We start from the raw sequence: 22991 nt of genomic DNA on the forward strand, positions 1-22991 counted from the left end.
AGGCAGCAGGTAGGGCAGGTGTGCAAGCAGGGTATGGAGATCTCTGCACAGCGTGGAGGGCACCCCCACCACCGTGCCAGTGCCAAATCATCCATGCACAGCATGGCAGGAAGCAGAAGGCAAATGCTCCCAGCACGTTTGCTGTGGTAAACTTGGCACTGGGCGTGACAAAAGGAAAAAAACATAAAAGGATGATTTCTGTATTATTATAGTCAATCCACAGACATCCCATTATCTGTTTCATTAAGGCTAGGTAAGTAAATTGCCAGGTTTAATGTTTCAGGTGACATCAGGGAATACTTTTACCAGCAGATGCAAAGACCGTCCTTTGGAGTGGGTAGCACTGAAGGTCAGAGTCAGCAAATCCTAATCTAAAAATAGGCTCCAGATTCAAAGTTTGTAAGACTTCTTTTGTCGCCCTGCCACACTCCACAGAGCCCAGCCACCTAGAGCACCTGCCCAAGCTCACAGGTAAGTCAGACCAATACTCATTTTCTGCTGTATTTCTTGAGCCCTTTCGCTTCCCTTTATAGCTTAGTCTGGCAAGTCAGGGTGAGGAGGGAGAATTGGCAACCCTTCCAAGGCAGCTGCTTAGTACCGCAGCACAGGGGAAAAGGCTATTAAGGAACCAAAAGTTCTAGGAAACAAGATTTACAATTTAAGAAAAATCAAGAATAAAAGCATCTCTATTACAGAAGTTACTTGATAAACAGGGAAATAGGTTACAGCGACTGGATTTATCTTAGAGGGAGAACTGAAATTTTAAAGGATAGGACTCAACAGGCAGTTTTCCAAGCATTTTGTGACTTACATCCCAGAATATTTTTCTTATTCTTTGATAACCGCTCCACCCTCCTGTTGAAGCTCCCCTTTCCAATTCAGTTACCATCCTCTCAGATGATGCTGTGTTTTAAGTTTCTTTGGGCACACCCAAAAATATTTAACAAAATCTCAGCTTACCCTGTTTTAAATTAACCAGTTCAGGCAACAAAGAATGGGAGCAAAAATAAGCTTTTAAAAAGTCATCTGTGGCTTAGAAATTCATTGAAATAGTTGGTGAGTTTTGAATATTCACAGCAGGGAGGTTTGGGAAATAATTACACAGAGTCTATGATTCTTCTAGTTCTAAATAGTTTAAAGACAAATGCATTGCAAGAACTGTTTTACAGTCATTGAACGCTTCAAGCATAAAAATGCAGAGGTAAAATAAAGGAACTGAGGTGAATGACTGCTTGTGGTGAATACTGGGATAGGAACAGGAACGTGGGATTATGTAATTCTTCACTTAAATACACTGCACATATCCAAAGATTTCCAGTTTGTATGTACAACACTTAGCTTAACTTGTTTGGGGCTCTTTTTATAAAAAGATCTTTTTGTAAAGACTTACTCCTCCTTCCAAGGGATATTTGTACAAAGTTAACATGTTTTTGGTCTGCTGTTAGAAAAAAAACCATCCAAGGAACCTTTGGTGTACAGTACCTCATTCCCCTGAGCTACAGCAAGTGCCAGGTTCATGCAGGAAAGCACACAGCACTTGGTGTCTATTGCTAGCATTGCTAGCTATTTGCTAACAAAATGTCACGGGGGTGGCATAACAGGGAGCACCACTTTTAAATTCATCTAGTTAAATCATCCAACAAAGCAAGCTTTTGTTGCTGCAGCTTGCTAGCTCTCAGCTCAGATGATGCACTTCGATCATGAAATACGTGGAAACCAAAGCACTGTTTATATTCCTCCCGAGTATAAACACTGCACTCCAGACAGCATGCACATTAACTTCTGCAAGAACTTTCCAATGCATAAAACAGCCCTGTGCTTAGTCATACTCAGAAAGGGTAAGTACTTTTTTGTCCTGAGAGGAAGCATGTAGACTGCATGCTGGCTAGAAGGGAAACAACAAACATTTTCTGAAGAATTCAGGAACTTACTTGATAATCTCTTGCTCTTTTTAAAGACCTGAAGTTATTAGAGCTCATTTTTCTGTCCCTTTAACACTGAGGAAGTGCTTACATGGAGAGTGATTAGTATATGGGATTCAGGCCCTCACAAGTCTTTTTGAAAGTGCAAGAGAAGTGGCATTCTCCATCCGTACCTCCTCTCAGGTACTTCCCTCCCAATGTGGATGCTGTTTCTACGTCGTCTTATCTGAGGTGCTTATTAAACTGGAAAAATAGAAGTAAATAAAAATGAAAGCATTATTTTTGGAGCTGCTTATGCTGGACCCCTGGAAGATGGCTATCCCCTGGTTTCAATGATTTCTGATCTCAGCAAAGCTGAATTCCTCCTGATAAATAAAAAGCATTCATATATGTTAGCTTTCCACACAACATCAAAGGAAATGGCAAACGTTTTTCAGTAACAAGCACTTCATGCACACAAAAAAAACATGTCTTAACCATAATTACAGAACATTTTTTCCCTTACTTTATGGTTCATCTTTCAAGTTTAATGCTCATAGCAACAAAAAAAGTCCTAACCTTCAGGTGATCTGAGGATGCTGATGACCTTTCATTCCCAGCTAAGCCAGTTGGAGCTGCAATTGCTTGGTACATTCAGCAAGAAGTACCTTTTAGTTAATGCCTGTTAGATAAATAGCATCTGAGTGCTAACCTGAAGCCGGTACACTTACATACACCAGATTAGATTTAATAAAGCCAGCATGAAAAAAGCCTCACAGGCAAAGGCGGCCAAAGTCATATGGACCGGGAGAGCGAGCAGAAAACAGGGGTGGTAAAGAATGTAAACTATTCTGCCATATAAGTATGGGTTGAAGTAGGCAACAAGGCTAGGAAGTCCTGTGGCCAATACTGGGCAATCCAGAGCAACTAACAGCTTTGCAGCTGTTTCTTTTGAAGAAAAGAGCAAAGCAAATCACTATCTGCCTCCATTTTCTTTCCCATTTTTTATTTGTTTAGCCTCTCTCATTGCATGTTTGTACATCATGCCACCACTGTGGGGCTCTGACCTTACCTGGGATCAACAGCCTCCGACACACAGGCACAGCCACAAATTAGCAGCCAGGGTACATTTGCTTGGGGCAACAGCAGCTTTGTTGTTGTGAACTCCTCATAGGCCAGGGAGGGGTGCAGGAAGGAAGGGCAGAAGGTGCATGGTTTCTTGCAAAGGACAAAGACAAAAGCAGTCCTTTTCTCTGCATCTCTTTCTGTTTTATTTTCTTTCTCTTCTATAATTTCTACAGCTCACTTGGATCTTAACACTCAAGCACACATAAATCTTGCCAAACTGTTAGGAATCTTTATACACAATGCTAAGGCTAACGCAGCACAAAGAGCCAAAAATACAGTATTTTGTGATGTACATAATGACTTATGGCTTTCAGTTTCATAGCATTCAGAAACTGCCACATCTGGAAAACCAGCATTAGAAATGCACTGAAGCCCGACATGCACACCCAGACATGAACCTCAGACCCTCCACCATCTGTGGGGTTACCAACCAGTACTGCTGGTGGCTGGTGCCTCCAAAACCCTTCTGCAGCCTTGGGGTGGCAGGGCACATCCTTCCAGTTACCCAAATTTGGAATGGGGCTTTCCTGGAAATATAAGTTTAATTTGAGTAGCTTAAGGGACTGAGAAGAAGGGGCAGAAAGGAAACCTTCAATGGCTGTATCACTGTTTCAGCTACCAGACTGTGTTCCCTCTGAATTAAACAGCAGACAGACTGGCAGATTTTCTTTCCTCCCTCCTCGTTTTGTTAAAAATAAAGTAAGCTAAAAAGCACTAAGCAATTCCATTTGGCAGCTGTAGAGTGGATAGCGAGCATAAAGAAGAGATTCCTTTGCTGTGCCTAATAGATGCTGCTTATCCAAATTAGCCACACAATTACTTCTATCAATGCAAAAATAGTTTAATGTTATTTTTTTTTCTAGTGCACAGCACTCTAGAACAACTTAAAATGCAGTGTAATTTGCCACTGTGTACGTCCTGAAGTGGCTCGCTAATGAAAAGAGGATTAACTCTCCATTATTCTGAATTACCATTTTGTGAAATCACTAACAATATTTTCACTTATACACATATAACCCAAGGGGGAGAAATATTCCAAACATCCAAATGATTAACAAATAAAATTCATTAGATAACATGTACTTTAGTCTTATTTATGAAGAGAAAGATTGGGGTATAAAAATGCAGATGACTGAATTTTTATCATCCTTGTTCTGATTTTACACTTAAGTCCATGACAGCGTAATTGGTGAGCAGCAGTGGTGCAGCATTACATTCACACCCGGGATTGAGAAGCAGAACCTGCAAAATGAGACAGGCAAATTGCATTGGCTTGAGAAGGTGCCCTGGTCCCAGCAAGGCATCCCTGGCACACAGCTGGGGACCAGCACAGTGAGGAAGGAGCAAGGGGTCCCTCACACAACAGAGGGCTATCCTCACCCAAAAGAGCTTTCATACCTGAAAATATGGATCCAGCATCAGATAGGGCCTTCCAGCCCACAGAGGGAACACCCCATGGCTGGGACCTGCTCCAGGTTCCAGGCTGGCAGTCCTGGAACTCCCCTACACTAGCTGAACACTGGTGGGTACCCAAGGCTTTGCTGCCAGGGTTTGTGTTGGGCCAGCAGTCACATTTAAATCTACCACAATGCCAGAAATCCTAACACCGCCCTTCATTTTAGTCTAAGAGGGCTGGCTTAGGGAACAGTCTTCTCTCAGCTCTGTTCAATCTACACAGAGCAGTCAATAAGAATGAGGTGTTACAGCTGGTTCCTGGAGAGACGCTCACCTTTCTGTCCTCCCCAACCAAATGCTTCATGGTAATTCATTCCAGAGCTCAAGCAGCACAGCAGCCCCTTTCCCCCCTGCCCTCCTACAAAACTGCATTACTTTACACTTAGTCTAGTGTTAGATCCAAGATGCTTATTTTATCAGAGGAATTTCAACTGATACTTGTGCTTTAATTCAATTTAAAACTCCCTGCATCAGATAACACCAGCAAGGAATAAAGAACATAAAATTTAGGGAGCGTATGACTTCCCAGGACACAGAGATGAGCATTTCTCAGCAGAGCTCTAACTTGCAGAGCATTAACTGACCTTCAGACTGAGGTGGTTTCACATAGACACAAAACAAATGTTTGCAGGTGTAGCTGTCCCATTTTCAGGTCTGCGATCTAAGAGCAGGGCTACTGGTGTAACAAACACTGGACACAATTACTAATCTCATTTCTTTCTCTTCTTCTCCTTTCCTTCCCTTTTATGGAGTCCTGAATAAATGCTGTCAGTTCCTCAGCATCAAGACTCTCATGTTAGGATCAATTCTTAGTAGTCTCTCTTATCACATCCTAGATAACAGTCCTTTCACTCTCAAAGTCCAGCATTCCCACAGTCCAGCATTACTTATTTCACTGAGTCTGCGTACAGAGTTAGCACAATCCGAAGGAAGGAGGGCTTTCCTAGGGAATGGTTCCTGGAGGCACAGGAATGGGACCTCACATTGCTCAAAGGCACACAGGACCGAGTGAGAGACAAGTAAGCTAGGAACTAATCCTCAGAGCCCCTTATGTGTCTCAGGGGACCACTTAGCTAAACATCATCATGCTTTAGGAAGCTCGGCTGAAAGACAGATCCCCTTGCCAGTGAAAGCAAGCCAGTTTTTGAACAAAGGTGTACATATGCCAGACAAAAACTGACTCCGCAATCTTGCCTAGCTTTGGAGTTGAAAAACAGGAATTATTTGGCTTTATCAAGTTCTGCTGAGAAACAGAACATGACAGGCACAGAAGAGTCCAAGCCGAGGAACAAAACCCTCTGGGAACATGGGATGTCAGTGAAAAATGGTCCTCTTGCTTGCAGGAATGCTCTACAAATAGCCAGATTTTTGTCTGCAAACAGACATGAACAGCACCAGTGGCCAATACAAAATATGTGGGTGTCGCTACTCTCTACTAATTTTTGTTCAAGTTGTCAAAAGCTTAGAAATAAAAAAATTACAGGAGAACCTCTTGACCTTATGGTACCAAATGCCATCAGCCTTCCCTGCCTCCTGCAGCAGCACTGCACCTGTATGGATCCAGGTTAAAAAAGACAAAAAAAAAAAAAAAGGAGTGAGCTCACCCTTGTTAAGGACTCATTTGTCAGTGGCTGCAGAAGTGCTGCTAAAAGGCAAAGCCTTGCTCACAGAAATAGCCTACAAGGTTCACTGTGTAGGGCTGCATTGAGATCTTGGAAAAGCAGAAGTGGTGTGCTCAGCAACAACCTGACACCTGCTCACAATGTGCCCCACTGCATCTGGCCAGTGCTGCTCCGAGCACCATGGCTAAGTAGAACTCACAGGCTTTGTGCCTCCTCATCTTAGTGTTCTGTTTGCGTTGTGTTCCAGCCGCCTGCACAACCAGCCTCCATGGAGATGTCATCAGCAGGTTCAAAAGCCGGGAAGAAAAATGCATACACAGCAATCAAAGTGGATCCTGATGGGGATTACTGTACCCCAGGTGCGTTTGAACTGGAGCGGCTCTTTTGGAAAGGATGCCCAAAGTACACCCACGTCAATGAAGTCTGGCCCAACCTCTACATAGGAGATGAGTAAGTGTTCACACTACCTCTGCTCAGACGACAAGTAAGCTCACGAAGTACATTTCTATATAGGTCATGAGTAAGCTGTGCTAAGTGCAGCCCATAAACAGCCAAGCAGTTTCATTTCTCCTCCTACCCTTCAAGCTAGTCTTTATCAGTGATGCCTGTTTTGATGTGCTACTGACAGCTGCCAGAGTTGGCAGAACACCCTGCTGCCACAGTCCTACCAGAACACCAGCACACAGCTCGGGATGTTGCTGCTTCAGTGAAGCACTGGTCAGGTGCAGAGGGGCTCACTGCTAAAATGGGGCCACAGAGCCGCCCTGGCACTGGTGTGGGCTGCTCAAGTTAAAGTCAGCTATAAATCATCTCAGAATCACTCAGTAACTTGTCATTTTATCTCCAAGTGAAAGTCTCTTCACAGTTACTCTGACTGAAGGGCACTGTCTAGACCTGTTGTACCACAGCTTCAGTCAGTCTGAGACTAAAATGTAATTTTGAAAAGTGACTGAAGAGACAGCTGAACCTGCTGTGGTGTTTCTGTGCTTCCAAGCCTGTGCTTGCGTACACAGAGTACTCTGCATCTCCAAATTGCTCCAGAGATTAAAACAGATGGTACCCTGCGGAAGGGCAGAGCTGTAGAGTTGTGTCTCACTGATCGCACCAAATATGATTTTGGGAAAAAAACAACAAAAAACCCAAAACACCCAGGCCTGCAAGATGGACTTAGCACTGCAGAACACAGGACTAAGATGAAACAGGCTATTCTGACACAGAGCCAACTGCAGCAGCAGGCAGGCCGTCAAAAAACCCCCAAACCAAACCCTGATCAGAACAAGCGAGCTTTTCTTACCCCTTAGGCACTATTGGTACACTTCCCATTTTCCTCAACACCCTTCCCAAACATGACATCTACTTTACATCATCACTGTAAGGCACAAGCAGCAGTCCCACTGACTCCAAAGCTCTCAATAATTTTTTTAAAGGTCCTAAAATTCATCTGCTGCCAGCTTATAAAACGAAAGATATACAATCTTGGAAGTTACGAGGCTCCTAATATCATCGACCAATTACTTCTGTGGCGCCAGAGGCAATAGAAAGACACACGAGATCTGGGCTTGAACCAAGCAGAGGCTGTCACTTAGAGGGGGAAAAAAAAAAATCATAAGCTTGTTCGAGAAAAGGAAAAATGGGTTTGAATTGTCGTCTTCTTATCCTACCCTGCCACTCATTACATATTTCCAGCTCAAGATTCAGAGAAAATAACAGCCTCTTCTGGCATTAATTCCCCACTTCTTTGTTCAGACACCAGCATTATTCTGAATGAAGCGGTTAGAAGAATTTGCCTCATACCTCTGTGACGAGGCTGCAACTCTGCCCTCTGAGCAAAGAGGAGACAGTGGGTCTCCACAGCCTCCAAGCGCAGACACTGCCCACCAACTGTCTTTCATGCAACTGTTCCTGTAACAGGGGCTTGTTACACCTTGCAATGGCATCAACTCTAAGAGGTGTCACTGAATAAAACACACCTTCACTTAATGCAAACTAACCAGAGAAAACAAGCTTCTAGAGCCAATGGAGATGAAAAAAGAATTGGGAAACAGGTGGTGAGGACAAATAGAAGCAAAGCTTCGCAGGAAATGGGGCTCCCAGCAAGAGGATGACTATCATCAGCCAGGGCTGATGAAAACGCTGAGGGCAAATGTGATATCCAGGATCAGAGAATCTGAGATGAGAGCTGGTCTGCAGGCAAGATGCAGCTCTCACGACCAGAACACGTATTTGATTTGAAGCAGGCAGCATCCAGGCACCTTTAATATCTTTCCTCAGCCAGCTCCACATCTTACTTTTGACCAACAGCTTCCCCTTCAGAATGGTAGGGGTTTCGTATTATTTTAAGATCTCACTGTAGCATCGGTCACCAAAGAGCTGCCATGGAGACGTGAACAGATGTTGGGTGTATTTGCATCCTTAGCCATGCTAAATTAAGGTTGATCTTAAAAGAATTTAGTGGAGCTCATCAACAAAATCAAGTGAACACACACAGTTTATCCTCAGAGCCTCTACATCTGCGCTTCATTCCTGCCTCCTGCATTTACAAGGTTAACAGGACTTGTGACTGCTTATGGAAATGCTAATTAATTACCCTGACTACATAACCACATCTTCCATTAATGCAACACAGGCTATCAAGGAGCCCTGTGAGGCCACTCAGTGCCTTTGTTACAAGGCTTCACTGCAGATGTTGCCCAGAGGCAATGAAATCTCCACGAGCCTGTCAGGCCCAGAATAATCAAAGCCTCAAAATATAACATGCTGTGTTCAGCTCCAATTGAAATTTTCCTCCAGCAAGTTCCAAGGACTTTTAAAGACCACGCACTGGAACTTGCAGGAGACAGCCCAGCGATAGGAATAAAGCATGCTTTGCCAAGCTTTTGATTTATCTGCTACCAGGATTAGTGCTCGCTTGTGTCTTCCTCATGTCCAGAGACAGAAAAATGGTTCTGTCTCGCTTCCTTCTCTCAGTGGTCACCAGGTTACTGGCATGGGCAGTTTTATTGACTAACCTCAAGCCTGCGTGGTTCACCACAATCTCATGGAAAGTCTCTCCCACAAATGCAGCTTGTAGTTCCTCCCTTGTGGCTTTTCTGCAACTGCCTTGTTGCCCAAGATGATGTTCGTGATTCCACATTTCTTAATTTCAAAGAATGTGTTTGCCAAAGACCTCCTACAACTGTGATTTCCTCCTAGCCACCCTCTAGCTCTCATTAGGATTTAAGGCCTGATCCCAATTTCAAGTCTTACCATGCACCCAAACTACTCCCAGGAAGCGTTCTGGAGACCAGTTCTTCATAGGATAAATATGAAAAATTTTAGTCAAATAGCTGAACAGGGCTCACACTTTAAGGGAGTGAAGGGCTGTGCTTCTTTCTGTAGAGGTTCAGGGCTTTTGATTTTGAGAAGTAACTCAAGTGAAGTTCAGTAAGACACACAGGTAGCTCACACCTACAGACTGAAACCTGTGGTAACTGAAATATGTAACTAGAACTGAAATACTGGCTTCCATTGTGCTCTCCCCTCTTTCCCCAGTAGAAAAAAAAAGAAAAAGATTTCCAAGCGACGAATTACAAAGACAATTTATGCAAATCTAGGAGAAAACAGATGGGGCTCACTCAGAGTAACAAATAGTTACTTCCCACTGGTTAGCATTATGAACTCCCAGGACTTACAAGATACTAATCATACAAAAATAGGGTGCCTGTACATTTTATAACAATACTCACAAGGACAGTTTCAACTCCATTAGAATGAGAATCTGCCAATTTTAACAGCTAAAATCCAGAAAATCAGATCTGTAACACTGGACAAAAAACCTCTTAAAGCACCATTTCCAAGACAAGTAACACTTGTCATCCACCCTTCTGGTCTTCTCAAGGCAATATCCCAGGCTGCAGATGATTTCTAGCACTTGATGTGGCACAGAAGTGACTGAAGCTGGGACTAGAAACTGGCTCGATGCCTTTGCTATATAGAAAGCTGAGAGGAATTTCCTCTATCTGTGTCGTATCACTTGCAAAAAGACAAATACGCAATAAAAATAAAATAATAAATAAATCAATAAAACCCATCATTTGGAAATAGAAGAAAATGGGCTGCTAAATCTTTTTCTATTACAAGTTATGAAGATCTTGTTCAGTCCTTTCAGTGGTAACATAATTCTTCTAATTCACACTGAACAGGAGGTATCCACAGAAACGGAGCAACACCTCAGAAGGAAACAGGGCTACAACGCTCCACTATCGCTAGATTCCCTCAGTGCTAGAGTTACCAAGGGAAATTGGGTCAGTATTATTAGAAATTCTCAACATCTCTCCTCAGCAGGGAGAAATGCCAGATTTTCTTTAAAAAAGAAGAAAAAGAAAGCGTCAGTGTTGCCTATATTCAGGAAGCTTCTTTCTGACACTGACCATCTGGTACGTTATCATCCTGCATCAAGCTTGTAAAAAAAAATGAGAAAATTTGAGAAGGACAATTCCTCTTCTAGTAACGTGTTGTCTCAGATTTCCTTCTGTTTTGTCAATCTGGGTCACGTCAATCCATGGGATTTCACAGCCTATACTGAAACATGTTTGCATTGCTCAACCTTTACATGAAGATTAAGAAACTTGGCTCTACTTGCAGCTCATAAACATACACACCAGTTGTAGTCAGCCAGCACCAGCTATGAAGAGCTGACTTACCTATGGAGTGAGCTGCTCTATCCATTTTGCTCACAAGGAGTCTTGCAGGATTCCTTCCTTTTAGATGCAGCTGTGTTTTTGTCCTGAGCCACCTTTTCTTCCCTTTGTTAGCTGCTGATAAATACTTTAATACTTCACATGGAGGTTCAGGCTGCAGTGCCTGAAAGTTGTTTTTTCCTCTCTTCCAACCCCGATGGTTTGAGCATCTTCCTGACAGAAGCAGCCAGGCTCCAGCTTGTTAATGGCAGTATTTTGAAAAGAGAGGAAAGGGATTTGGTTCACTGGCAATGATAAATTAAAAGGAAGGATTTTCTTTTACATTATAGCTACTTACGCTGTTGCTTCCAGAATGCTAAATTTACTGTGGTGCTTGCTCACAAGAAAAACTTGTGAAGATCTTTGCTTTAAAACTGACAGCAGGCAAAGTTGAGTTTTGGGCAGCCCTTTACCTGCCCTTGCACAGCCTAAAAGATGTAAATACTCCTTCAGGAGCCGTCTCCAAGTGGATGACATTTTTGTTTGGGCCAGTCGCTCCCTCTTGGTGATAGTCCAATATTATTTATATATCCCTATGTGAAAGTTACTTTCTCTCTCATTTTCTTTATTTAGGTGGCATTCCCATATTGAAGCACTCCCCCTTGCCTCAGAACTTTACAAAACATCTTTATGAGTCCATCTGTCCTACAGCAGTAAATGCAGGGTCTGATTCAGCAAAGCACTGTGCTTTTGCTCACCCTGCTTTGCTATCCAAAGGGAGACTTATGTGTTTAACTTTTAGCATATGTTTATGTGCTCTGAATTAAAAGAGCTAATGAGTCTTTATATGGGACCAATCTGCCCAGTTCATCTCTTACTAAACTGAATTATACCGAAACTTTAACTGTTATCTCTCCATGCTACACTTCACCTCCTCTGCATAGAAACACATTCAGGGCAAACTCTGGAGACTGCAACTACACAGTTTAAGAGGAAATCAAGTGCCAGCAGCACAGATGGTGACAATGGACAAAATGAAAACAATTGAAAGAATATTCAAATGCTTATGGCTTCACCCGCACTGACAATTGTAGCAAACTTCTTTAGGGTGGCTACTTTAAATTCAACTACCATCACTGAAATGGAAATATTAATCACATTTTATTACAAAATAGCAGCACCTAAAGTGGGGAAAAGAATAGTCTTAAACTTGACTGTTAAGAGTCTGGCATTGAGCCAATCGCAATGGAAAAGCCTGCACCATTTTCAGCTGGAAGTGAATTAAAAACTGAACTCTAAATCCTCCAACAAGGTATTATGATTCATACAACAGACTCTGAGTGATCCCATGCTATTAGTCACCTCAGCTTACTGAACACCTGTAGATATCGATGCTTGAGCTATTCTTTCTGTTCATCTAAAATAATGATGCCTCAGGCATCGTGAAAACTGCAAGTGAGATCTAAAGCATTCCCTCCTATCTACCTTGGATATAAACAAAACTATCAGGCAAAAAGAAACAACAGCAACAATAGCTGCGATCAGAATAAACAGGCAGTTAAGGCTACTTACACAATGGTACTACACAACAGATTCAGCTGAGGTTGGAAAGCAAAACCATCCAACACACAAGGTCAGAGCTCACCGAAGGGCTAAAGGCAGCACAATCAAAACACACCAAGAGGCACAACCATGTCTGCGTTTACAAGTGTGTGGGTCTCTCTGTTAAGTGGCAGCCAACACGCTGCTCACACAGCAAGACCTCAAGTTTAACAGCCTGTATGATGGTGGTGTCAGCTGCAGTACATCACCCATGCCCCACAGCTCTTATTTTCACCATACCATAGCTGACTGCCTAAGCAGTTAGCAGAGGACAGTATCCCTTCTTTGTGAACACCTTTTAAAACAATGAGGGAAGCTGAATGCTCTAAAATAAGATTCTGAGCCACAGAACAAGCCTGTCAGGAACAAATGCATTAGTTGCACTCACTACAACAAAATGTAATCTCCAAAGAACCTAAACAAGGCAACAGGAAAACTGGATTCCAGATCAGTGTAGGGGTGGCAAACTTAAATATGATTGCTGTGCAACCTACTCTATGGTATTGCCCTTCATCAGTACAACTTCATCATTTAATTCAAATGATGTATATTAGTCTGAGAAGTGCTTGCAGAAGCCAACTTTGGTAGTATCTACAGCGTATCAAAAACTCCACCTACTTTTTAATTGGCCTTAACTACAATGCAATCCTGCTTTATGTTCACTGCTTTATGTTCAATGACCTCACTTGCAACTGTTCTAGAGGGGCACAGTTCTCACCTGGGAACCCTGGTCTTTCACTGTTGGGTTCATGCTTTCAGCTAAATCTGGTATATGGAAGCATTTTCTCTATCCCAGTATCAGGTGGAGCCAACTTAAAGCCATTCTGAACTGTCACCTCCAGAGTTATGAAGCATAACAGGTAGCACACAATGACATCTTGTGTGACAGAAGCTACACATACACACTGAAATGCTCAGGAAACCATTCACAGAGAGAAGTATTTTTAGTTGGAAAAAGCACTTTTCCACAATGCATTAATTCATTTATGGCAGCAGTAGTTAAGTTTCATAGTTTCATAGTTTCGTGCGGGTTAAGTGTAAATATATTAACAAAATAAAGCATATATTTCATTATTATTATTATTTTTAGGTCTAGTAATCTTTCTATACACTAATAAAGCTTGACAGCTTTTACCAAAGAAAGCCTTCCAAAATTAGAAACTTTCTCTAACAGAACTTTCTGCACAGAAATTAATTTTTACATGCCTAACTATAAACAATGCAATTTTAGAGAAACTCTGGGCTGCACAAGCACATTCAGTGGGTATTGAGCAAACAAAAACATTGGGTTTCCTCTCCTCTCTCACATCTCTTATCCAAGGGAAGAGATGACAAAAATAAAGCACGATATTAAGGCCAAATGTATGACTTTCAGCTTCCACTGAACACTGATTCCAATTTCATATCTAGTTCTTCTTGCTTCAGATATCTGGTTTAACACAACAGTCATTTAGAAGACTGTTTTTGTTTTAACAGGAAAACAGCATTAGATCGCTACAGCCTGGAGAAGGCAGGCTTCACTCACATCCTCAATGCAGCTCATGGGCAGCGGAATGTGGACACGGGACCAGAATATTACAAAGACATGACTGTGGAGTACCATGGAGTGGAGGCAGATGATCTTCCCACTTTCAACCTCAGCCAGTTCTTTTATTCTGCTTCTAAATTCATTGACAATGCGCTTCAGAATGAAAGAAGTAAGGAGGGTGCTGAAAATGGTTAAAAACAGCACGCTGTTTACCTCATCTGATTAGAAGCAGAGCTCACAGCATAGAACTGTGTGAGAATGAAACAGGTCCAATACAGGATAACCAGGAATACCAAGTCTGTAATGGAACTAGTTGTTTAAGACAAGACCAGTGATAGTAACTGCACTTGGGATGTTTCTCACCGCAGTGCTAGCAGCAGCTCAAGAATCCCAACCCCAATCCATTCGACAGAAGTCCACACAGGCTGCATTAAGGTTTTCTGTCTAAGAGAGAAATGTTTTGAGTTTTTTTGTTGACTTTTTCCTTCATAAACGGCTCAGACACTATCAGAGATTGATTTGGTTTCTTGAATTAGCTGTCTTTTTCCTTAAATTAGTCCCCATTAAGAAAGGGGATGTTCTACAGACGCTCCAGACTGCCATTCCACTGCTTCACTTTCTGCAAATACAAAACCCACCTTCCTACCTGGCCACCACATCCACCCCAAGCTGCAGCAGATTTGTCAACTACAAAGCAGATGGGGATGGAAAAAACTCTTGACAGTGGAGGTGTCAAAACATTTCATTAAAGCCTTTGTAATTTCTCAGCTTGATTATCAGAATCCATTACTCGCTGACCTCCAGCAGAGTTCTATCAGAAAGCTTTATAGCGATGAAGGGCTACAAGCCTCGGACTCACTGGCTTTCAAGGTTGCTTTGACCCCTTTGCTTCCTACTCTTCCTCAGTGCCCAAAACTTAAAAATAAAATAAAATTCTCAACAGGCTATTTTACAAAAAACCAGCAGAGTAACTTTAGATTTCCATCTGACCTACAAAGACCTTAATACCAGAGGGTCACATGTCATGTTTCCAGTCTCCTGTCAGCTTCTGTTCCTGGCTGTTAAGCTCAGGTGCAGCAAACTGCTACCTGGCTCGCCTCTAGCAACCAGCCAAGTCTTTACAACTTTAGCCTTTCAGCAAGTACAGTCTACAGCAACAGTCTCTTCTCTTGTTAAAGAGAAAGTCTTGAAAGCAGTGGTTTTAAAATCAAAGTCCAAATAGCTGGAGAAACTGCTTCAGGAGCTGAATGACTTGTGAAGAAAGGTACCTGGCATTTCAAACAATCTGTCTGAAGCAGTGCCCTCGGGAAGGAGAGGGTAACTGTACCACACCTGTGTCTAGCCATGGCTGGAGGCCAGAGGTCACTATCAGACTGGAGTAGCTGAAATAAGAAATGCAGACTTCTTTACCCCTGCAGATCTCCTATTCCTGCAACATCACTGCCTGCCGCACCAAGGGAAAGAAACAAGCACAAAGCAAGGCTGCAAAACCTTCAAAATACTTGAAATTCAGTATGTGCTGGGGTAGGGGAAAGTGTGAACCTTGTTTCAAAACCACTAAGTCCAAGAAGTTCTAAGTCTGTACCAGACACCAGTCCAGCACTGAAGCAAAGGATCAGATTAAAGAGTGACTGGATGAACTACAGAACAAAAAAGCCTGCTCTGAAGTAGATCCTACCAGCTGAAATTGTTTCTGCAGCTGTGTGCTGACCATCAAATCCGCGTGGTGTTTAAACTATAGCAACAGATTGCTAGACACGGCTCATCTTCTTTGTGAATGCCCATCTAGTCTATGTTATGTATTTCAAGTGCCTAAAGTCCCTAAACTGCCTAAAATCCCTGTGATGGTGAAGGGCTCCTTCATCAGAGCAGTATTAGCAGACTTTAAGCATGGGCAGATGGACTGAAGATGAAAATGGGTGAGGAAGATAATTCTGCCCCTCCGCTCTGGTGAAACCCCACCTGGAGTACTGCATACAGTTCTGGGGTCATCAAGCTGCTGGAGTGGGCCCATAGGAGGGCCATGAAGATGATCTGAAGGCTAAAGAACCTGCCTTACGAGCATGGCTGAGAATGTTGGGGCTCCTCAGCCTGGAGAAAGCACTGGGGGCACATTATAGCAAGCAGCCTTCCAGCAACTGAAGGGGCCTACAGTAAAGCTGGGAAGGGACTTCTTATAAAAGCATGCAGTGATAGGAAAAGGGAAAACAGTAGATTTAGACCAGATATTGGGAAAAAAATTACTTACAGTGGGAGTGATGAGATACTGGAACAGGTTGCCTAGAGAGGCTGTGGATGCCCCTCCCTGGAAGCATTCAAGGCCAGGCTGGATGGGGTTTTAAGAAAATTAAAGGGAGGTGTCCCTGCCTAAAGCAGGGGATTGGAATGAGCTGATCTTAAACATTCCTTCCAACCCAAATCATTCTGTGATTCTGAATTCTATGAAAACAGCTTCTGTTTGCAATCATGCAAGCTATCCTTCACTGTGCATGAAGATTTCCCAAAATACAGAATTCAGACCTTAGGACAGCGTAAAATTTCATACCAGTGAGGCCAGTTTAGTGGGAGAGAAGGCGCTAATTTAAGATGTCTTTAGTATTTGTTCTCTTGGTGTCACAGTTTCTCAAAATGTAAAATGGACGAGAACACCATTTTCTTTTCTTGCAAAGATGTCATGGGAAAAACAGCAAGAACAACACATTAGAGATGGAGAATAAAAAAAGGCAATGTGAGAAGAATTAGACGTAGATAGAAAGATCCAAAGCATTTGACCACAGAAACATCAACATTTCCTACTGCATCTGGCTCTGGAAAGTGAAAACTCCATTCGACAAGTTTTTGAAGAAGCACAAGCCCAAGCTCCAAGCAAAGTGAGCACAGCAATCCAGCCACCTGAATCCACTCAGCAGAACTCCAGTTCCATGGGATTCTATAACCCTCAAGGTGCAACTAAATATAACTGGTCAGAATTAGACAGACTGCAAGAGTGGATCCCCTCTTTGGTAGAGAGGACTTGCATGTTTTTTTTTTTTTTACATCAAAACTAAAGAGACTACAAAATAGCACAGAAGGCATGCAGCTCTGCAGAAGAGTTCAAGCATCTTGCTGTGACAGGCAGTCAGGTTTTGAACATACACAGGAAACCATGATCTTAATTTTCCTACAACTAGAAGGCATTTCAGAAAATTGTATGGTCATTTTTGCATTAGTTAATATAATATGAATATGCACATTTTCTCCAAGAACCCATTTCCCACCCACACAAAAGCAAAGCATTCCTTGTCCTATGTCAACAACCATTTACAAGGTAGGAAGCTCTAAAAAAGAGTGTGAGGGGCTGAGCAAGTGATGGTTTTCATCCGTTTCAAATATTTGGAGTAATAATAGAAGGGATTATCATTTTCCAAGAGGAAGAGGCACTTACAGCTATCAGAGACTGGAATTTTGCCAAGATGCCTCTAAGACTATCTGCTGGGATTAGGATGCAGCCTGTAACCATTAATCCTCTACTGTTGGCAGTTCTTATTGCATCCATTACACAGCAACGCTACTTGTGCCAACACATCGTCTCATGCCTGGAAGCAAAGGAGTTAATCAGCAGGAGTCATGGCTTTGCACCCAACACTTCTCACTAGGCATAACTGACAGAGAAACTATTATTGGCCCTGACAAGTTTTTTTTTCCTCTTTTTTTTTTCTTTTTTTCTTTTTTTCCTTTTTTTTCTTTTTCTCTTCCCTGTGGCAATTTAGCTTAACAGAGTGTTAGAGACACCATTCCAAATCTACTTCCTTCAGCAGTTCAGCCCTTTGTGTGACCCCCTGAAGGGCTTTGCTTCATTTCTGGAAATGTTTTGAAGTGTTTCCAAGCCTGTTAATCAGACCTGAACCCACTTTCTACTCACTTTCTCCACCACCCTGGACAAGGCAAATGAGGAAGGCTGTATCCCTGCCAGCACCTGAAAATACAGACTTTTGCCACTAGAAATATGAACTTAAACCAAGCGAAGTCATAAAGCTAAAACATCTCTCCACAGATATAAGTCTATTAGCAGAGACTGCATTTATAGTACACAAGACAGGCCACTGCTGCAAGGACACCATTCTATAAAACAGGGAGTTACACAGTGAGGCAAAGAGTTGACAAAAACATGACTTTAATTCCATTGAGACTACCCAGAGAAGACTGCTAAACAAGCTTTTCTGGAGTTAAGAAGTGGTTTCTTTCTACCCATGTGGTAGCCTATTAACGCCTTCCACTCTCAAAATATCACTAAACCCTGTCAGCAATGTTTTACACATCAAAAACTTGGGCCAAAGTAACGTGATTCAGATCTTGAAGGAAAATGGTGCAAGACCAAAAGAATATTTTTGTCAGCTTTTATCTCTAGCTCATAGTAAAGATAAATGCACCTCCCTGTATCCCATTTGCCCTCATGAAAAGATGGTTTGAAAGCACTACAAACCCTCCCACACCTCTGTGATAAACACAGGGTGCAGCTGGGCTTCCTTTCTTACTTCAAACAAGGCCTCTAGAGCTTCTCTGAAACAGTTGTTTACAAATAAAATCAAAGATATCTGGTTTAGGATTAAACAGGTAATTTCCTACAAAGACTGTGTTCTGTGTTCATGTCTTACAGAAATACTTACCATAGAAAGACTCAGTTTCCCAACCTGTAAAAAGACAGATCTTACAAAAAATACTACTAAGTGTATTTAAACCTCCAAATGGAGCAGGAGCGCTACAGAAAACTTTACTGTAAGAAAAACTAATCTGCCACTGTCTTCTCTGCATCATTTTTCTCTGTTTCCACAGACAAGGTCCTCGTGCACTGTGCTATGGGTCGCAGCCGGTCAGCCACATTGGTCTTGGCTTACCTGATGATTTACAAGAACATGACAGTGGTGGATGCCATTGAGCAAGTATCACGGCACCGATGCATTCTGCCAAACAGAGGCTTCTTGAAGCAGCTGAGAGAACTGGACATAGCGTTGGCACTGCAGAGGAGGAACACCAAAAACAGCCTACCATCCAATGACGATGAGAACAACACCACAACCTAGTACTGCTCCCGGCAGGGTTGTGCTACTGGAAAATAAACTCCATAAAAGGAGGGGAAGAAAAGCTGTAGTTAATTATGCAATCAGAGGGCTCATTTATTATCTAGAAGGAAAAATATCAAAATCATTTCAGATGTTGTCAGGTTGGGAAACAAAAGAAGTCAAATTTAAAACCAATCATCTTAGGATATCGTAGCTTTAACAGAAACGTTCTCGACATCAACAAATCTTCCCTCTATAAAGTTTATCCAGCACAAAACCAGGCGTAACTTAAATGAAAACATCTGAGTACCCCCAAAATCCTGATCCTAGTCCAAGTATGTGACCTTTAAAAGAGAGGAACTAGCAATTCCTGAAGAGCTTGTGCAGGAAAAATGTTGAGATAGTTGCAACACAGACAAATTGTTTAGTCCCATAGTCCTGAAGAACTTCCCAGAAGTTTGTCTTTTATGTTCTTTCCCAGCACTGCCATTTCTTTACATAATCTAAGAGCAGCACAGTGTTCAGAGAGCCTCCAAACAAATCTTCACAATGGACTCTGCAGCAGAACATGCAAGCTAGAAACAAAGCAAAGTCCTTGAAAAGATGAGATGTATGAACAGACACAATGGGTAACATTTCATGCAGATACTCACGCGTCATCTGAGCAGTTTCATTTCTAACTTGCTTTTCCTAAAATTTAGGCAGTTGAACAATTTAAGTCCAACGCATACATTATCCAACTCCATTTACTAGGCCACACACAACCCTGCATCTCAAGCAGAAAAACCAACCACACTGAGAAAATAATGCTTCGTGGCTTGTTTTCTTCCACTTGTGACAACTAGAACAATACACAAGAAATATACTGTGTCCTTCATATTGCCACAGAAAAGTTCCCACAGAAGTCCCTAAAAGCCCTCTAAGAACCATCTATTATAACCAGCTTTCATTAGATTTCATTTACACTTAATAAGACAAAAGATACAAATGAAGCCTTTAAAAAGCTGCCTCTGTGAACTAACAAGTAGAAAGCTGCTGCTGTACCTCCAGACACTACTACCAAATACTTACTTGCAAGTCAGCTTCAATCATCCTCATACGTTACTGTGCTCAAAAGCAATTGCTAATAACATTATTTAATGACAGTAGCCCAAATATGCAAAGAGAAATGTCAGATCTACTTTTCTACCTAAAGTTATTGAATAGGCGTTACTGATAGGAGTTTTGTCACCTCAACAATATTAGATATTAAAACATAATACAGAAAAGGATCAAAACTGAACCACATTTACCTTTCTTCCACCCATGAAAAGATTGTTATCACTCTCCCTGTTTTGTTTAATTCAGTGTATCAGTTACAAGTTATTCTCTCTTTTCTACCCTGCATGATAGCTTGATAACTACTGTAACTGGAAGAGACTCTGTACCTGATTTGCATGCAGAACTGTACATTAACAAGGTTTTCTGGGGCCTGGAAATAGGGCATTCTTTTGCAAAATTGTGAAAAGAAATAGGGAAAATTTTAATTTCCTGGGGCTCTGCTGCTTTAAGGGGAGACTCATAGATCCCATGAAGAGCCGTCCCCATCTTCTGATTGGAAACAAAATGCAAGAAAATCCCGAGTAGGTCCCAGTCATTTGTCCTGCATGCAAGATCAGGAAATTGGCAAACAGCAACACTGACACAGCAACAGAAAAATGTATCTGCTATTTCCAAGGGATGGGATTTCAAGCTACTCATAAATTAGGAGCTGTCGTTCCATGGAAATGAAAAGCAGCATGTGAAGGGGAAAAAAAAGAAGAAAGAAAAAAAAGAAAAAAGAAAAAAAAAAGAAAAAGGAAAAAAAAAGAAAAAAGAAAAAAAAAAGAAAAAAGAAAAAAAAAGAAAAAGGGAAAAAAAAGAAAAAGGGAAAAAAAAGAAAAGAGTTCAATAGAACCCCATACTCCATGGTTTCTACAAGAACTGTGTGAAGGTGTTAAGCATGATTTCACAGAATGGCTGAGGTTGGCAGGATGGACCTCTGGGTCCATCTGATCCAAACCCTGTTCAAGCAGTGACATGCAGAGAAGGGTGCCCAGACCAGTGCCCAGGAGGCTTCTGAAGACCTCCAACAAGGGAGAATCCATCACCTGTCAACCAACCAACCTGCACCACCCACCGAAGAAGTGCTTCATGATGCTCAGAGGGACCCCCCTGTGTTACAGATTATGCACACTGCCTGTTGTCCTGACATAAGCACCATTGTAAGGACCCTGGTTCTGCCCTGTTTGCACCGTCTCTTCAGGTATTTATAGATACTGATGAGATCCCTCTGAGTCTCCTCCAGGCTGAACAGGCCCAGCTCTCTCAGCCTCCCCTCACAGCAGAGGCGCTCCAGGTCCTTTATCACATTGGTGGCACTTTGCTGGACTTTCTCCAGTATGTCCAGGTCTCTCTTGTACTGAAGGCCGCAGAACTGGACACTGCACTTCAGGTGTGGCCTTCCCAGTGCTGAGCAGAGTGGACGCATCAGCTCCCATGACCCACTGGCAATACTCCGTCCAGTGCACGCCAGGTCACCATTTAGCCTTCACTGTTGCAAGAGCACACTGCTGGTTCAAGTTCAACCAGGACATAATTAAGAAAAGAAAATGATTCAAGTCATGATGAAGCAAAAACTGTCATCCACTTTCCATATTCTTATAAATTCCTTCTAATCCCACAAAGCCCAAAGCAACAATTTTTGATCATACATACCCCAGAATTTCACTACAGAAGAGCTAACCTATATTACTATACAGGACATAAACCTGCATTACTACATAGGACATGAACAACAGTGGACATGGCTTTAATATGCTCAGTAACTGGAAAACCAGTCGTAGCACTTCACTCCCCTTTACTCTCCACAGAACAGATTGTGATAGGACCATCCTAAGCACTATAGGTAGTGCTATCAGGCCCATTCTTTCTTAACATACCTCCCTGTATGTTATTATTCGGTCCTATCAAACAACCATTGGTCTGCTTGATGGTCATAATAAGCATCCAATAAAACTGAAACACTGAAATCACGTCCTTTGGTTATGGGAAGAATATGATTGCATGAGCAAGGAAACATCCTGCATTTCACAAGAATCATCTACTACAACTTTGTGAAGAATACTTTTGAGGCACTGGAAGAAAGCTAATTCTCAGCAGGAATGGTGGTAGAGCACACAACCGAGATTGGTACCACGATGGGCAGACAATACATAGAACAGCTAAATCTGTCAAGGATGAGAGTGCTTATTAGGCAGAAATTTCAGTGCAGTAAAGCAGTTCACATCTGAACAGTCACTATGGGAAAATATTCAGAAAAGTCATTTGTCCCACTGAAAGGAATTAAGTTCTCAAAAAGCAGTACTGGAAACTTGCCTGTTGTGCAACACACAATACATCATTCTCCACCCAAGTCTTAATCCATGTATTGCAAATACAGAACTTCAGAAATATGCCAGAGTTGTGATGCTCTGTTTCAGGATACCACATACTGAAAGGGTATGAAGGTCTGTTTGCCTCTTTGCTAAAGGCTTGGGAACCTGAAACTCCACAGCAGTAGATAAAAACCCAAGAGTCTTTCATTTACTACAAAAACACGTAAGTGAAGAATCGTAAGACAGAGTGCTGCTTTGATATACAATAATTCAATAAAGATGAGTAGTCCTAGTTATACACAAAGGCCACACACTGTGTTTTCACCTTTTCTTTCCCCAAGCATAACAAAATGTGACAGTAAATTCATGAAGACGAACATACTAAGTATGATGAATACTCGCTGCCTTCAAAAAACAAATGTGAAAAAAGTATGAGCTATATTGTGCTCTCCCAAATCAAGCAATCTGAATTCCAACATTAATCCAAGTCACCCATTTCACTGGATACTTCATCTCCCAACCAGATGCACTTCTTAGACTACTGTGCCACCATATAAAATTGAACAGGTTGTGTGTCTGGATCTGTAGAATCAATTTCTTGATTTGGAAACACCGCACACTTACACACATTTTCTCTGATTTTTCAAAACACAACATCAAACC

The 22991-nt window shown here is 42.0% G+C and overlaps 1 protein-coding gene across 1 annotated transcript; it reads left to right on the forward strand.

Annotated features, from left to right (window-relative positions):
- Window positions 1-336: 336 nt before the first annotated feature.
- On the forward strand, window positions 337-19004 carry DUSP29 (dual specificity phosphatase 29). Its single transcript, XM_015866810.3, has 4 exons — window positions 337-471; window positions 6354-6556; window positions 13843-14063; window positions 18707-19004. Exons 2-4 carry the CDS (start codon window positions 6375-6377, stop codon window positions 18952-18954), a joined length of 651 nt encoding a protein of 216 aa, XP_015722296.1. The 5' UTR covers window positions 337-471; window positions 6354-6374; the 3' UTR covers window positions 18955-19004.
- The last annotated feature ends 3987 nt before the right edge of the window (window positions 19005-22991 follow it).

This window comes from Coturnix japonica, chromosome 8 (assembly GCF_054131305.1).
Source record: "Coturnix japonica strain WE chromosome 8, WE-NBRP24, whole genome shotgun sequence".
NCBI classification, from domain to species: domain Eukaryota; kingdom Metazoa; phylum Chordata; class Aves; order Galliformes; family Phasianidae; genus Coturnix; species Coturnix japonica.

Bases quoted from the DNA above. Each gene is read 5' to 3' on its own strand.
- DUSP29 (XM_015866810.3), top strand. From the start codon at position 6,375: ATGGAGATGTCATCAGCAGGTTCAAAAGCCGGGAAGAAAAATGCATAC. The intron at 6,557-13,842 runs GTAAGTGTTCAC...TTGTTTTAACAG, and splicing joins AACCTCTACATAGGAGATGA to GAAAACAGCATTAGATCGCT. The intron at 14,064-18,706 runs GTAAGGAGGGTG...CTGTTTCCACAG, and splicing joins TGCGCTTCAGAATGAAAGAA to ACAAGGTCCTCGTGCACTGT.